The following is a 15,557-nucleotide window of genomic DNA, read 5'->3' as shown; positions in this document are numbered from 1 at the left end:
CAAGAAAAGACTTTAGATGGGGCCAGGGCACCTCTGCTCCCACGGTTCTTGTCATTCTCAACTCTCCTTGTTCCACCTAGCAGGCTCACAGGACACCAACTTGTATCTATAGCAAACATGACAATAATTCTTTCCCAGAGCCAGCATCCAGTAGACACAAAACATGAAAGGATTAACAAGTCAATAAAAGGGGAAAAAAACCCACAAAAGGATTGAAAAAACAAACAAAAACAGGGCACCTGGATGGCTCAGTGGGTTAAGCCTCTGCCTTTGACTCAGGTCATGATCCTAGGGTCCTGGGATCGAGTCCTGCATCAGGGTCCCCGCTCAGTGGGGAGTCTGCTTCTCTCTCTTCTCCCTCTACCCCTCCCCCTGCTCACAAGCTCTCTCTCTCTCGCTCTCTCTCAAAAATAAATAAATAAATAATCTTTAAAAAAAAAAAAAACATAGGCAAAGAACATCACTCTCCTTTTAGGCCTGACTTTTAGGTGTGATTTCTTAAAGGTCCACGTAAGACAAGTTTTCATTCTCTGGGAGCCGTGGCCAATAGCCACTGCAGACATCTGGGTAAGATCTGCCCTGCCCTGGAAATGTTTTTTCAAGAAACAGGGAGGGAGAGCAGAAGGTGGGGTGCAGGCCCTCCACAGCAGAGTAAACATGAGCCAGCCACACTGTGGTCACAGGTGAGTGACAGGCCCTGCTCCCTGCCTCCTCCGGACACGCAGTAATGAACGCACTGGACTCCAACAGCACCTTCTTACAAACCCTCAGCACCATGTGAGCTCAAACTTTTCTCCTTGATGCCCTCAGTGGAGCCAAGGTGGTAGGTGTGGGTAGGAAAATCCTGAAGGAAAGCGGGGATGTTCTACAGAAACCAGGGGGCGCCAGACCCCTCAGTCAGGACCGGATATTCTCCATGGGGGTGGGGGTGAGGGCAGGCCACACACATGGCTACCTTGCCGGGAGGGATCCCTGCTGTTCTCCTTCCTTCCTGTCCCAAAGGGGCAAAATAAGAACCCAACGTCACTGCTTTTTCTGTGGGTCCATCTCTCAAGAACTTTCTCTATGCCAGGAACCCCAGGCAGGCTAGAACAGGCCCCACCTGAACTTGTCAGCCACTCTGGCCAAAGACCACACCACGGAGAGCTCTTGGGGTGCACGGGCTCTGCCCAGGTCTCCTCAGCATGGTGTGGGGGGTATTTCAGGGAGCACCCAAACATCACCTCCCCAGGTCTGAGTCCACATAGTCTTAACCTCGGGGCAGGGCTCCCCACGGCTAGTCCCCAGCACTGATGGGATTCCACTTAAACCAGAGCCCCCAGGGAAGAGAGCCCACTGCCCTGCCTGACATCATCACCTTGGCCTCCTTGCTCTTTCCCCAAAGTCGAAGAGCTGGCTCAGCTCCCCTCCCAACCCTAAGATTCTGCCCTGAACATGCAGAGAGAAGCTTGTCAAATCTCTTGGAACAAAACCACAAATGACTAAATGCCCAGCCATCTCCCCAGTCCGGGCTGGCCTTCCCCACGTCAGCACCGCCGGCCCGCCCCGACCCAGGCAGAGCCAGAACCCAGCTGGGACCGGGGGTGGCCTGGGGGGGCAGACAGCCTCCAGCCACCAGCACAGCAGATCTGTGAGCAAGAGGGAAGACTAGCTGCTGACGGAGGCTCGGGCTGGCGGGGGGGCACATTCCGGTTGCATGCTCTGCGCACCCACAAATATTCACCTGCCCAAGAATTTTCACCTTGTCATCTGAGGAATGCGAACAGGAAGGGCCTCTGATAAGGCCAGAGGCGTATTTACAGCTTCCTCACCAGCCGTAATAGTACCCTGGGCAGAGCAAGAATGGCCAGCAGCTCCTTCTGTGGGGAAACTGAGGAATGGGGTGGGAGCCAGAGCTCCTCGGAAGAGCCTATGCGGGCGTGGCTTCGGACCCAGAAATGCTGGGCAGGGCCTGAAGGAAGGAACTGACCCGACAGCCTGAGATGGCCCCAAGGCCTTCGAGGCCAGCCAGTTCTGCCCCACCCGAGAGGTTCTGACCTTGTCCAGCCCCTAGCCAGGGGGACGGTCGGTGCCTCCTTGCCCACGTAAGACTTCGGCAGCAGCATCCCTACGTTCTGACCTCAGGAAGCCATTCCAAGGATGAATGTGGAAGCCAGCATGAAAATCCTTCGGGCTCTTCAGGGAAAAGGCGCTACCACTGGTCTCCCTGTGCTCAGAGGTGGGCTGGGCCTGGCCTGAGACCTCTGGTCCCTCTCCTCACACACTCTTCACCCCCATGAGCCAGCCCCTGTGGCAGGAGCCACTTCACCAGCCAGGCAGCGTCCTGGGGGCCAGGCAGGGGGCTGTCTATTCCCTGTCACTCAGGGCCGACATGCCAGGCTTGGCCGAGGCTGAGTGGCTGATAAACTTGCGGGGAAGAGAGAGGATCCCAGACCAAAGCCTCAGCGCTGAGGGGAGATGTCAATTCACTTCCACCTAATAACTCTGTAGGATCAGCAGGCTAACACTCGTTCATTACCAAGTCTAATTAGGCTGGCAGACAAGTGGCATTAATCATTTTTGACTGTGCCTGGGATTCAAGCCCCCTTCCCTCCATAATCAGAAAATTTCATGCTCTGATGAAGAGGGGGGACAATTAAGCCCACATTTAATGCTTTCACTTTCATCTTTCCAGAAGACAGGAAGCAGGAGGAGAGGAAACAAGATACAGCTTAGGGACCTCAGAAGGCCTCCCTCAAAGCATTCCAGGTCTGTTCTCTGTCCCCAAACACACATACACACACACACTCACTCACTCACTCACTCACTTACTCCACTAGGACTTTTCCTAGGAGCAGATCCCAATTAGAGCCCGGGGCGGGAGGAATTGGAGGTGGGGGGTTCCACTCTCTTTAACAACTCAACGTCCTTTTCCTTAACCTCCCCAGCCAAACAGGGGCCTGAATCCACGAAAAGACTTCAAGCCACACACTTCAGTGCTGCTGGGTGTACTGGACAAATAAAATGCTTTCCAAGTGCCCAAGAGTTCTAGGGTCTGCACCAGGGCAACTCAATGTCACAGTAACCTCTCCTACAAAGAAGGCACCACAAGAGATGACTCCACAGGACCCAGTGGCTGTCACATGGGTGGTTCCAGTCTTTACAGAGAGGTGGGTTGAGCCCAGCCATTAATGAAGTGACAAGACAGAGCCGGGAAGGCTGGACAAGGGGCCCTGTGGGACATCAGTCTCACTCACCCCAGAAAGTCCCCTGTCCCTGAGGTCTCATGGCGAGCACCTCCTCTTCACATCATAATTAAACATCTATCAAATGGGGAGTAGGATAAGGAGCCCCAGGGCTCCCCTTTCAACCCTATAATCCCAATCACATAACACTTCATAGTTCTGAACAATGACGCGTCCAGAGAAGGCTCCAGGCACTCACTAGCATCATGTAAGGTATGTCCAAGCATCGCTCCTTGAATGTGGAGTTGGACTTCGGGTTTCCCCATTTTCCAGACTTTCTCTAGTCCAGGATGGCTTACATATCCACAAAACGAGATGAAAGGTAAAAGGTCAACTCCATGTGTCTTCTACAGAAGAAACGGTCCATGACCTGTAAAGGACATTTCTGATACCAAAGCCAAAGGGCAGCCGGTGACTTTCGCAGGGTGTTTGCTGTTGGCCTTGCCCTCCTGGAATGCTGGAGGTGGGTTCTCGCCATTGCCATCGCCCCTACCCCAAAGCACACAAGCGTTCACATAATCTCTCTGTGTGTCTCTCGGTCTCTCTGCGTCTCTCTCTTTTTGCTTCTGTCTCTCCGCCTCTCTCTTTCCCCCAAACCCCACTGGATATCTTTCTCTACCTAATAAACATGATTTATTTAATCCTGGAGATTAATATTAACTCTGAACCCCTCTGTGGGCAAATCCAGCATTAACCAGAGTCCGTTACAGAACTGGAAGTAGGGGTAAGGCTAAGTTAGAGGGGTTTTCACTAAACAGGCGGGCAGACCGTGGGAAGACAGCTTTCTAAACGTTTCCCTTATTAAGAGCGCATCTTGCCAACATGGCTGCCACCCATCGTCAGGCTCCTGCCCTGACCTACGTCATTCATATACCACTGCCCTTCTGCTTGTTTCCAAGAGCAGAGAGATTGAAGAGGAAAAACAAGCCACCACCTTCATCAAATGCTACTTACTGAGGCTGCTCTGAGCCTGGCACTTTGCTGGGGGCAAGTGATATAAAGACAAGGCATCAATGTCTTAGTGCTCTCTAAGCTACTGGCATTCAGTGAGGATGCTTCTCGCCCACAGCGGGCAGGAGTGGTGTTTCTGGAGGACAGTTAATACCCGCAAATCCTGGGACGCTCATGGCACTCGCTTCCCCATTACTTCAGCCAGGCAGGGTTTGAGAACTGTACTCACTGCTTGGAAAGGTGATCCTCAGAGGTGTCATGAGCCCAGACAAATTGTTACAGCTGTTGGATGGGAGGGGATAACAATAACATTCGTATTGCATTAAACGTTCATAATGCCTTTTGCCAGGCACTGTGTTAAGCATTTTACATATATTAATTCATTTAATTCTCACATTAACACAATGAAGTAGGTAATGTTATTATCCCCATTTTTTTAAAACAAGGAAGCAGATGCGCACAGAGAGGCCCAGAATAACACAGAGATTAAGTGGCAGAGTAAGGATTCGAACTCAGGTCTTCTAGTGTCAGTCTGTTCTCTTAATCGCTGCCTGCTACCGCCTTTTTAAGGTCATATTTCTGAACCTTGCTTTTCAAAACAAAGATAAAACAAACCAAGCCCACCACGGAATTAGATCTTCAACTTACACAAAGATGCTCGGTGAGTTTGGCCAGGGGTGTCTTCACCTGCCTGTGGCCCATTTGCACATCAGAACATTTCTCAACTGTTCCCATCCAGCCACAGGTCCACAAGTAGTTAAATATTAATAACGACAGAGACTCCGCTCATTAGTCCCCTGACTCCAGCCCTGCTCCCATCTCTGGTATTCAGGCATCCCCCAAATGTCTTACTACAGACTAGAATTCCAATGAAGTGGGTTTCTCAGGATTCTAGCACAACTAGATCCATGACAGTGAGAACACTGGCTCTGTGTGTGTTTATAGAATTGGTGGAGACAGTCACGTACCCTAGGACACTTGAGAGGGCAATCGTGGCCAAGACATCATGGGCAAGCTACATGTGACTGGACTGTAGGGTCAAGAGCATTTACCAAGTGACGGCAGCCCTCCACCCACACCACACACCTCTAGAAAGTTCGCTCTTTCCTTTTGTACTAGCACCTGAACTGTGAGTTCTGGTGGTGGAGGGAGCAACACCTACTTTCCCCTCCAATCCTTCCCTTCCACTTGACCCTGGCTTAGAAGGTGAGCTTTCCTTGCCCAAAGCCAGCTACAGCAGGAGGCACCCCGCACAGCCTCTGCTGGGAACTGCGGACACGGGCAAGGTAGGCTTTTCCTGATGGGCGGTAGCTGCTGCAGTCCGATGGGGGCAGTGGGGCTTTGGTCAAGGGGGGAGGGCCTTTGCTGACAGATACAAACCACAAGCCACTTCCAGAGATGCTTGTTAGGGGCTGTGCCAGCCTCTGTGCTTTGTACTTCCGATATTTAAACTATCTCTATAAACACATAAACACGTGGATATGGATATCCTCCACCAAACATGGCAACTGCAAATATGGGCGTGGGGAGAGGACACCCGTGAAAGAAATACACACACCGACCTGTAGGAAGCGAAAAATAACCCCCACCTCCAAGAAGACTGTAAATTTGCTCAGAAAGTCTACACACTGGGTGTCTAGTGGTCTACAGTCAGGCTTTGAGAAGAGTCTGTCTCTGAAGGAGGTGGGGGGCCTGAGAGCTCCGGGGAGGAAAGTCCTGGACAGGGAGTTGGGGAATTTTAGAGCCTGATGACTGGTGCAGTAACCTAGGAGGAAGAGGAGAAGGAGGGGGAGGAGGAGAGGGAGGAGGAGGAGACGGAGGGGGAAGAGGGGGAGGAAGGGAGACAGGACACTGCCAAACATTAGAGCAGAGTCCAAAGGTTTGAGGGGCCAGAGGTGAAAGGCAAGGGGCGGGGCACAGGTCCAGGGTGACCTCAGGCTCACTTCAACCTACAGCCTGTTTCCATCCAAAGCCTAACCAGGTCTCTTTCCTGTCCCAACAGTGCGCCCTAAAGGAGAGGCGTAACACAGGGGGGCATGTACCATGGGCCTGGACCACAGGCGACAAACAAGCCATATTCCCATTAACCCTAATAAGCACGGGTCAAATGGCCATATCAATACCAGTCTCACAACCCACTGTCAAGAAGCTACAACAAAAGCAAGAGGGTGCGTGGGAGACAACGGAATGACCTTGACGCCGTGGTCATCATCCCCAACCTGAGTGAGTGACTCTGTGTGTGCGTGTGTGTGTGTGTGTGTGTAGGGGCGGGGTACGCACCTGTCAGGGAAAGAGGTATTTGTCAAACACAGCATCGCCATAGCTGGGCGGTAGGCAGTCACTAAAGCCTACCCTCCAGGGGACTAAGAAGCAGTCCCCCCCGGGCGTGTCTCCCTTGGTTGAAGTGGAGAAGAGCAATGACCGTCCCCTGCGCCAGCCCCCTGGCAGTTCCCCCGCCCCCCCGCCCCCCGGCGGACTGCGGGCTTCTCGCGCGCCCCTCCCCTGCCCTGCCCTCACACTCACTAGCGCAGCGCAGCGCCTGCCGCAGCACCTCTCGTCCGCACAAGTCACACCAGCCCGGGCCGCTCCGCAGCGCCAGGTCGCCGAAGCTGTGCCCCTCGCCTCGCTCCACCGGGACGCGGGGATCCTGCGGCTGCTCGAAGATGCTCCGCACGTCGCGGGGCCGGGGCGCTCCAGGCCGCCGCCGCAGTCTCTGCTGCAGACCAGGCCGGAGAGGGCGGGCGGGTCGCGAGGCCCGAGGTTGGGGCTCCGGGTCCCCCCGGGCCGCCCTCCGGGCGCCGCGCCCCTCGTGCGCCCCGGGCGCAGTGGAGAGGGGCGCGGGGGCGCAGCGGCGCGAGGAGCGGCCGGGGGGCGGCGGCGGCTCGGGGCCGCTCAGGCTCTGCAGGTAGCGCGGCGGTTCTGGGTCCAAGAGCAGCCGGTAGGGACGCTGCCCGATGGCCGGGGACGCCATGGCCATGCCTGGCGAGCGACGGCGGCTGGCGGGGGCGGCGGCGCGGCTCCCGAGTCAGCCTCGAGAGAAGGGCGGCCCCACACGAGCGCGCCTTTAAAGGGACCGCAGCCTGCAGGGCGGGGCGGGGGCGGGGAGACGGGCGCGCGGCAGGAAGGGCGCCCCGGGGAACCCCCGACCGGCCGAGCGGCGGGGGGCGCGGGAGGCAGCGCGGATTTCGGGGCGTCTGCGGGGAGCGGACCGGACGACCGGGGCCGTTGAAGAGGCGTTGCTGTCGGGACCGTCTTGCCTTCAGCCCTGCCTCCTTCCCTCTCCCATCACTTCCCCCAACACCAGCTCCCCCCTCTCCCCCGCATCCCTGCACCCCAACACGCCCAGGTGAGGGAGCAGGCGGCAGGGAAGGGCTTAGGAACTCGCTGGGGATGGGTCTTTGGAGAGGTCCCCGGGCCGGGTGCCCGCGCGCCACCCTCCCGCTTCTCCTGCTCACGGGAGGGTGTGGGCCGTGCCATCCCCCCGACGCCGCCGACGCCCCCTGGCCAGCCGGCCGCGCGTGGGTTGGGCAGGCCCCGCCGGCGCTCCGGCCCCCGCAGCAGCGCCGAGTCCCATGACGCCGAGGGACGCGCCGCGGGGGACGCTTCCGAGGCTGACCGCGGGAAGCCGCTTCCGCGGCCGGCTAGGGTGTCCGCCTGCGACTTTCACTCTTGCTGGATTTCCCCTCTCTGGGCAGCCCTGTCTGGTAGGATATTCCTTTCCCGGAAGACTGGGGTTGTATGATCGGGGGCCCTGGGGGATCGTGAGACCGCTCTCTCGCCGCATGGCTTGGGAGAGCTTATCTTCCTAAACCAAACCCTCCTTTCCCCACAGCTGCTCCAGGAACTACTGTGGAAACACCAGCCCCGAAAGCCCTACTCTGTATTAGGGATGGACAGCTCACCTGTGGGACCCGAAGACGAACTCCTTCCTGCTGGCGCCAGAGCCGGCTGCATAACCTCCTCTGTCCCTTCCATTTGGATGCTCTGATTTCACCGTCTTGAAAGTCTTAATACTTTTTGAACAGAGGGCCCGTCATTTTCTCTTTACACTAGGTCCTACAAATTACGTAGCCTGTCCTGATCGTCTCTCGTGGGCGGGCAACGGGACTGCTGGATCTTTGAACAGGCCAGCTGCATGACCCGGGGCCCTCTCCAGCCTCTCTAGGTTTTTGTTTTTGCCTGTAAATTGGTCTGGGAGTGGGAAGACAGGTAAATGCTTTTGCGATCCACCACTCTGACGCGGTGATCACTGACTGTCCTCTTAAAACTTGGGGTTCAGTTTGGTTGATTTAACAGAGGTCACCAGCAACCAACTTTGGAAATAATCTAAATTCCTCTAGACCTGAGACGCACGCTCTTCTTCCCAGGCCAGAGATGGGACCCCCCCTAGCGTCTGGTAGGGGAATCTTCACTTTTGCTTTTTCTTTCCCCTTGGAGGTAATTTTTAGGTAATTCCTAAAATTTCAAGAGTCGAGTGGTCAGGGAATTCCCAGCCTGCTTTGGTCCATGGCTTCTCCTTCATGGTGGTGGCAATCAGAAAGTCCTCCTCATTTGTAGTGCCGCGTCCCCGGGTCTCACGAGAGGCTGGAGCTTCTCACTTGAGGAGGTCGTTTCTGGGCACAAGGGAAAATAGGCAACTCGACAGTGTTACAGAGCAGAAGGAGTTGAGATGAGGGAGGGTGCATCATGAGCCACCCCTTTTACTCCCTTCCCCCACCTTTCCGCTCCCCTGTCTGAACCTTGCTTTCTCTCCCATCAGTGGTTTCAAACTTTGGCGTGCAGTCTGTTGGAGGGCTTGTTAAATCACAGGTTACAGGGCTCCACCCCTAGAGTTTCTGACTCAGTAGGAGTTTAGGGCTGAGGTTTGAGATGTTGCATTTTTAGCAGATTCCCAGGTGATGTTGCTGCTGCTGGCCCAAGGACTCCACTACTCTAGATCTAAGGTGGTGATGAGGGGGGGCTTCTCTGTTCTTTTCCCCACAGGGCAGGTGAACTTCAGTGGGCACACTGAGAAAAACTCATGGCGGGGGGTGGGAGGGGGGGCTCTATCCCTGAATGCTTTCTGCTGAATGTTCACGCAGGAAAGTACAGTTCCCCTTTTTGGTCTCTTATTCCCACCTCTTCCACTTTTTCGGCAGTTTTCTTGGGGTTGTTGCAGAAACCTGCATTGCGTATAAAGATCTGCTTGTATCCACCCCTCTGTTATCCATCCATCACCACAGGTTTGAGACTCGTTGGAGGAGATCACTCCCTCCCAGGAGGCAGGGAGCTGGGTGAGGTCCAGGATGTGGACCCAGCTTGAGCTCTGGGTGACAGCTGGGTATGGCAAGAAGAAAGGACCTGGCAATGAGCACATCTCTGAAAGGCCAGTTCTAAAATGCCATTTGTGAAATAATTGCCAACAATTGCCATCTCTGTCCTCCATCCCCCTCCCTGCCCCCACCAAGCATGAGTTTGGGCAGCCCAGGCCAGGTCCCCCATATAGAGAGGCTCATTGGATGAGTGTCTCCTTTAGCCCTGGGAAACTGAGGACTGTCTGGAACAACCAGACGTAAACCCCCTCCCATTTGTCTGAGATGCACAGAAAAATTGGGTTCCCCTTCCTGCTCCAGCTCTGATTTGGAGGAATGGGGGTGGCTGCTCTCGGCCCTGGATGGTGGAGGAGACTGTGCGGGGCCAGAGCCCTACATTTGGCTTCTGGGATGGGAACGGAGATGAAGATGGGGATAACATAACCTCATGTAGCCAACCCAAAAAGTTTATCAAGTTTATCTTAAGGTTCATCTGCCTGAGCCAAGAAATCGAGGTTGGCAGAGGTAGTTGCCACCCCTGACCCCCAACAGGAGGCTCCCTGCCTGGGACTTGCCTCCTCTGATACCATCTTTCCCAGCCCAGTCCCCTTCTTCCCTGAAGGAGCAGCCTCTCCCACAACACACTCTCTCTCTCAAGTCAGTCCTCCTTCCCCAGGGAGGAAGTACTAAAGAACTCCGAGTCTCAGTGGAGGGTCAGGACGATGCCTGGCCTGGCGCAGTGTCCGATGCTTGAGGTTCAGAGTTGTTTGGATGGCTCTTTGGTCCGGTGGGCCAGCAGGGTGAAAGCACAGCATCTGCTGAGACACGTCCACTGGGAGTTTTTCCCGTGTTCGCAGATCCTCTTGGCCCAGAGCCATCGACTTTTTTCTGTTTGTGACTCACTCCCAGGAGAGTAGGTGTGCTGTTTTTATTTTTGACCAAGGGGAAAGATTATGTGAGTTGTTGGAGTGTGTGGTCAGTGTGTGAGATCACTTCAGAGGTGGTCCGGGAGCGTGTTGGTTCCTCCACGGCGGGGGGTGGGGGGGTGGGGGGGGGTGGTGCTGTGTCAGGACTGTCCCCCGCCCACCCCCTGCTGAGCTTCCCAGGAGGAAGGAAAGGGGAAGGACAGAATGCATCCTGACTTTCCGAAGGGGAAGTTTTCGGTTTTGTTTGGCTTTGAGGCATCTGAAGTTGCTGAAATCCCCAGAGCATGTCGGGGACCTCCCAGTGATTCTGAGAGAACAGCTGTTAGCATAAGCTCACTGGACCAGTCAGGACAGGTTAGGTTATGCTGCGGTAATAACCTGCAAATCTCACTGCCTTTAAACTAGAAACCTCTTTCTCACTCTGACATGCCCTCTGCCAGTTGGCAGGGAGGCTCTTCTTCAAAGCCACTCAGGGCCCCGGGCTGATGGAGCGGCCACCACATCACATGTTGCCGGCCACTATGCAGAAGGAAGCCAAGAGAGCCCCGAGGCGTAGAGCCCGCCCTCCACAAGGGGGGCAATGCCGTCCTGTGCTCAGAATGGGGAAAGAGCTGGAACTATTTGGCAGACAGCACTAGTGACCAGCGCACCTGCCGGGGCACAGAGCACTTCTTCATTTAACAAGTAGCTAAGATCCGCTCTCTAGCGGGCGCTGCTGTCGGCCCTAAAGGTCCAACAGCGGAACGGACATGTTCCTGAAGCTTCCATTTTCAGGGGAGAGCCAGATAATAAACATGCAAACATAAGTGTAATATCGGGTCAGGTCCTGAGTACTTCATGGTGAAAAGTAAAGCACATGAAGAGGATAGAAAATGGCAGGGGCAACTCTTAGGTCGGGCGGCCAGGAGAGACCTCTCCGAGGAGCAGACATTTAAACACAGACCTGAGTGGAGGAAGCCCTGTGTCTGTCTGAGCAAGGGCAGTCCAGGCAGGGGCGACAACAGCCCCGAACGTTCCCATACCTTAGGAGTGGGAGTTTGTTCCAAATGCAGATCCCCAGACCCCACCTCCAGAGATCCAGGGAGTTGGGTACTGGCCTATGTTTTATAGGAGTTGATTAAGGTGCCTCACAGACCCCACTCTGAAAATGGGCACAAGGCAGTGAGTAGCTGGGATTGTGGGACCCCTCCATAGACATTTGAGGGGAAATGCTCTCACCCTTGTTGAGGGCAGGGTTACAGCTCTGCACGTGACTTCTCTTCCCTTGTTGGGCAGGTTGTTGGACGCAGAGCTCAGCCTCCCATGGAAGTGGGGAGTCTTGGGGGTCAGTAACACTTTCTATTGCTAGACTGTGAGCCGGGACCGTAATAAAATGTTGCTGGAGAATTAAAATGTTTGTAAAAGTCTCTCGTCAAATGCTATGTGTTATATTTACTCAAGAAATATGCATCCAGTGCTTACTGTGGGGCTGGCACTTTGGGCTTGAATGACTTGATCTTCATGGCAACTCTGTGAAATGGCTGACATTCCTATTTTTCAGATGAGAAAATTGAGGCTCAGAGAAGACATGTGACTAGCCCCCAAAATGTGTCACAGTCTGGACTCAAATGCACAATTTTGCCTTTACACTACCCAACTGGTGTGGTAAAAAGGACAGTGTTTAAACATCTCTGATCTCACTTTGTAGGTGCAGTTCCAAGAATCAGCAAAATACTTCCCCGTTTTTCTTTCCCTGTTGAAATCCTCTTCAGTATTCAAGGTCGAATCCAAATGCCATAGAGCCTTCCCAGAGTTGCCCAGACCTGATCCTCACTCTTTCTTCTGGGACCCTACAAGCTGCTTGCGTCTCTAACACTCACATCATCATGATGTGAGTCACAATTTACATTTTGCCTTCCCCACTTGTGTCTTTTTTTTTTTTTAAAGATTTTATTTGAGAGAGAGAATGAGATAGAGAGAGAGAGAGAGAGCATGAGATGGGGGAGGGTTAGAGGGAGAGGCAGACTCCCTGCTGAGCTGGGAGCCCGATGCGGGACTCGATCCCGCGATTCCGCGATTCCAGGATCATGACCCGAGCCGAAGGCAGTCGCTTAACCAACTGAGCCACCCAGGCCCCCCCACCTGACTTGCGTCTTGCTGGTCTTTCTGATCACACGGTACAGGGCAAGTAAGAGGTGCTCAATAAAAGTTGAATGAAATGAATTCACCTGTCAGCTCCCAAGTGGTACCTAATCCCAAACTCATCTCTTAACACCCTTTAGGCCATGGCTCCTGCAGGGCGGGGAGACAAGGAATTGCCTGGCCCAGCGAGAACAGAAGGCACCCAGTGACCTGATGGGGCCGGGTGGCAATGGTGTTGGGAACTCTGTTTAAGGCTCATGTGCATCCTCCCAAGTTGATGGTCACTGGGGCGGATTTCTTGCCTCCTGGGCCAGCGGTGAGGGCTGGTAAGACACCATCCCCACTTCAGGAGGGTGGGTTTTCTCTGGGTCACCGAGCTCCCGTGCTCCCACGGGGCACATCCAGGTCCTTGACAGTACTTAGGACAAGAGGGTCGGAATGCAGCAGGGATCTGAGGGCTCCTGGAAAGGTGTCCCCATGCAGGGTGGGGGTGGGTGGGGCTTGTTGGCCAGAAGTCGGTGGCGCCTCCCCCGTCTGCCTCTCGATAATGGAATTTTTCCGTCCCAAGTCACTCTGCCGGGCTTATGATAAGACTGGTTTGTGTATATGTTTCTTCTTTCCGTGTGGAAAAACTCAGATATTCCAGGCAGATTTGTCAGCAGCTCTCCCCCACTCAGCCAGCGGGGAGGCTCCAAGCCACAGGCACTTACATTCCAGCACTAAGCCCGCTCTGGGCCCATCGCTGTGGCAGGAAGCCGGGGACTGGGACTGGGACAGACCAGCACGAGCACAGTGGCCTGGATGGCCTTCCAGGCTAGCCCAGCTCTCGCCCCAGCCCCCTCACATGTGCGCGCGTGCACACACCCACACACAAACACACACACACACACCCGTCTCTTCCAGGTCTCTATCTCGTTCCCCTCATTTCTGCCCCCTTTCCCCCTCATTCTCCTCTCCCTTTCCCTGTCCATCCCTTTATCACTCCATTCCTCCCAGTCCTCCTTCCCACCCTCTCTCCTGTCCTCATTCCCATCTCTTGTCTCCCCGCCACGCACACCCCCATGTCTCTCTGCAAAGGGTGCAGGGAAAGGACCCAACTACTCGAAATGACTGCCGAAACTTGGAGCTTCCAAGGGAAATAACCTGAAGCTACCTCAGGCCATCCTGGCCCATTCCTTACCACCCCCAACTGGCTGAGGATTCTCTGCAAGATGAAGGGAAAAGCCAGGAATTCCTACCCTTGACAAAAATCACTGAAGCAGCTTGGAAGTGAACCCCAAAGGGCTCATTGTGGCGATCCTTTGAGGCGCCCGCTGCTGAAGGGAGACACCCCGTGAGGGCAAATGGTGGGTGCAGTGGGAGAACGGCCGGGCCCCTGTGGGGGTCTGTCCTGTCACCCAGCCTGGCTCCCCTGGCCTCAGCTGTCAGGTTGGGGTTGGGCGGGTGGCATTTAGTCAGGTGTCTACCACCTCCTGCCCTTTGGCCTATGTGGGCCCATTCCTGTGTCCTCTGCAGGATATTTGCAAACTCGGCCTCAGTGTTCTCAAGCCTTAGCTTGTGTAAGAATCACCAGGGAAGCTCATCAACAATGCGGGTTCCTGGGCCACCCCCGTACTGACTGGAATCCTGTGGGTGGGTCCCAGAAGCTCTGTTTTGAACCAGGACGTCAGCCTCTAAAGAGGACACTGAGTAGCTCCTGAGAGAGACAGAGACTGTAGGCCCGCAGTGTTAGGGCCCAGAGGCAGGCACCAGGCCCTCCAAGCGGGCTGCCCTTCCCGTGTGGGGAGCTGGGACGTGCCCCCACGTCCTCCTAGGTAGGCCCATTTTTAACCTGGCCCAGCCTGTTTTAAGAGGATGCTCGCCATGAATCTGAATGCCGCCGTGTGGGTTCTTCCCAGACCTTTGTGACTGAACGGAGCCACGGCCTGGCCCACCTGAGACAAGAGAATCTGTCTCTTGACCCTCCCTGTACAAGGGGCCTCACAGCCAAGCGAGCTCAGGGCCGGGAGGGTGTGTACAGAACTCACATTGTGTTTCAGGCCCTGTGTGGAAATACCAGATCTATTCCCACCTGTAACTTTGAAAGCTCTCACCACCACCACCATTTTACAGACAAGGAGACTGAGACACAGAGTTTCAATACACCCTCCACGTAGGCCCCAAAGAGTCGTATCTTTAAAATCCTAGTTGGACTTGACATAAAACCTGTGTCTACGGCTCCCTGAGGTAAAGCTCAAGTTCAGTGTGGTCTACGAGGACCTTCTGGGTCTGGCTTCTCCCTTTCGTCAACACCGACTTCCCACTTGGGCTTATGCTCAGTGACACACATACTTACAGTTCCTTCCACGCCACGGCGCGTGCTCTTCCCACCACCACGGATGCCTGCCATGCCTTCTTTGCTAGATAATTCCACTCACCCGCCGGGGCCGCCGCCCGGAGCCCACGGTTCCCCGAGTCCTTCCCTGACACCCTCCTAGGCTGACCTCAGCACGGCCCCCCGAGACCGTGATGTCACGCTGCACTTGAGCTGTGCGTTCCTAGCCCAGCACTCTCCTCAGGACGCTGAACTTCCTCCCTCATGACACGGTGAGCTCCTCCGGGACAGGCATCCGTCGTGGTCACCTGTGTGGTCCCGGCGCCGGTAACAGGGCCTGGCGCCCCTCGGGTGCTCACGTCGGGTCTGGGGAGCCCAGTGGACTCTTCATTTTAAGTGTTAAGTTAGGAATCATGACAGAGAACAGAAAGGGAATTTTAAGAGGTCTTCAGACACCGGAGGATCTTCTAAGGCTCTTCCGGCCACGGGCCTTGGTCCACTTCCTCACTCCCTACCGACGGAGAACGAGAGCCTCTGCAGAAGTTTAAATGGGGGGACGCATCCATGGCAGGGGCTCTGCCCTGCCCGGGAACAAACTGAGCCTTTGAGTTGGTCTCTGCTGGGCCTTTCTCGTGAGAGCACAGAGCCTGGATCCTATCATCCCCCAAAAATCTGCACTTGGCTTTCAGGGATCCCCAGGCTCTTTCGCTGAGCTCCACCAAGCATGTGT

General features: G+C 55.1%; 1 protein-coding gene and 1 long non-coding RNA gene across 2 annotated transcripts in view; one reads left to right on the top strand and one right to left on the bottom strand.

Moving 5' to 3' along the window:
• RASSF5 (Ras association domain family member 5) overlaps positions 1 to 7,180 on the bottom strand; it is a 64,558-nt gene extending 57,378 nt beyond the window's left edge. Inside the window, exon 1 of the mRNA XM_081825138.1 lies at positions 6,699 to 7,180. Within this exon, the coding sequence (XP_081681264.1) occupies positions 6,699 to 7,152 (454 nt within the window). The 5' untranslated portion in view covers positions 7,153 to 7,180. The remainder of the gene's footprint in view (positions 1 to 6,698) is intronic.
• The window catches only part of LOC145722356 (uncharacterized), a 285,608-nt gene that overhangs the window by 167,690 nt on the left and 102,361 nt on the right, over positions 1 to 15,557 (top strand). The window lies entirely within an intron of this gene.

This window comes from Leptonychotes weddellii, chromosome 6 (genome assembly GCF_054177405.1).
Source record: "Leptonychotes weddellii isolate Sample4059 chromosome 6, ASM5417740v2, whole genome shotgun sequence".
Lineage (NCBI taxonomy): Eukaryota > Metazoa > Chordata > Mammalia > Carnivora > Phocidae > Leptonychotes > Leptonychotes weddellii.
Note: the sequence above shows the minus strand (reverse complement) of the source record. Positions and strands in the feature narration are given on the sequence as shown.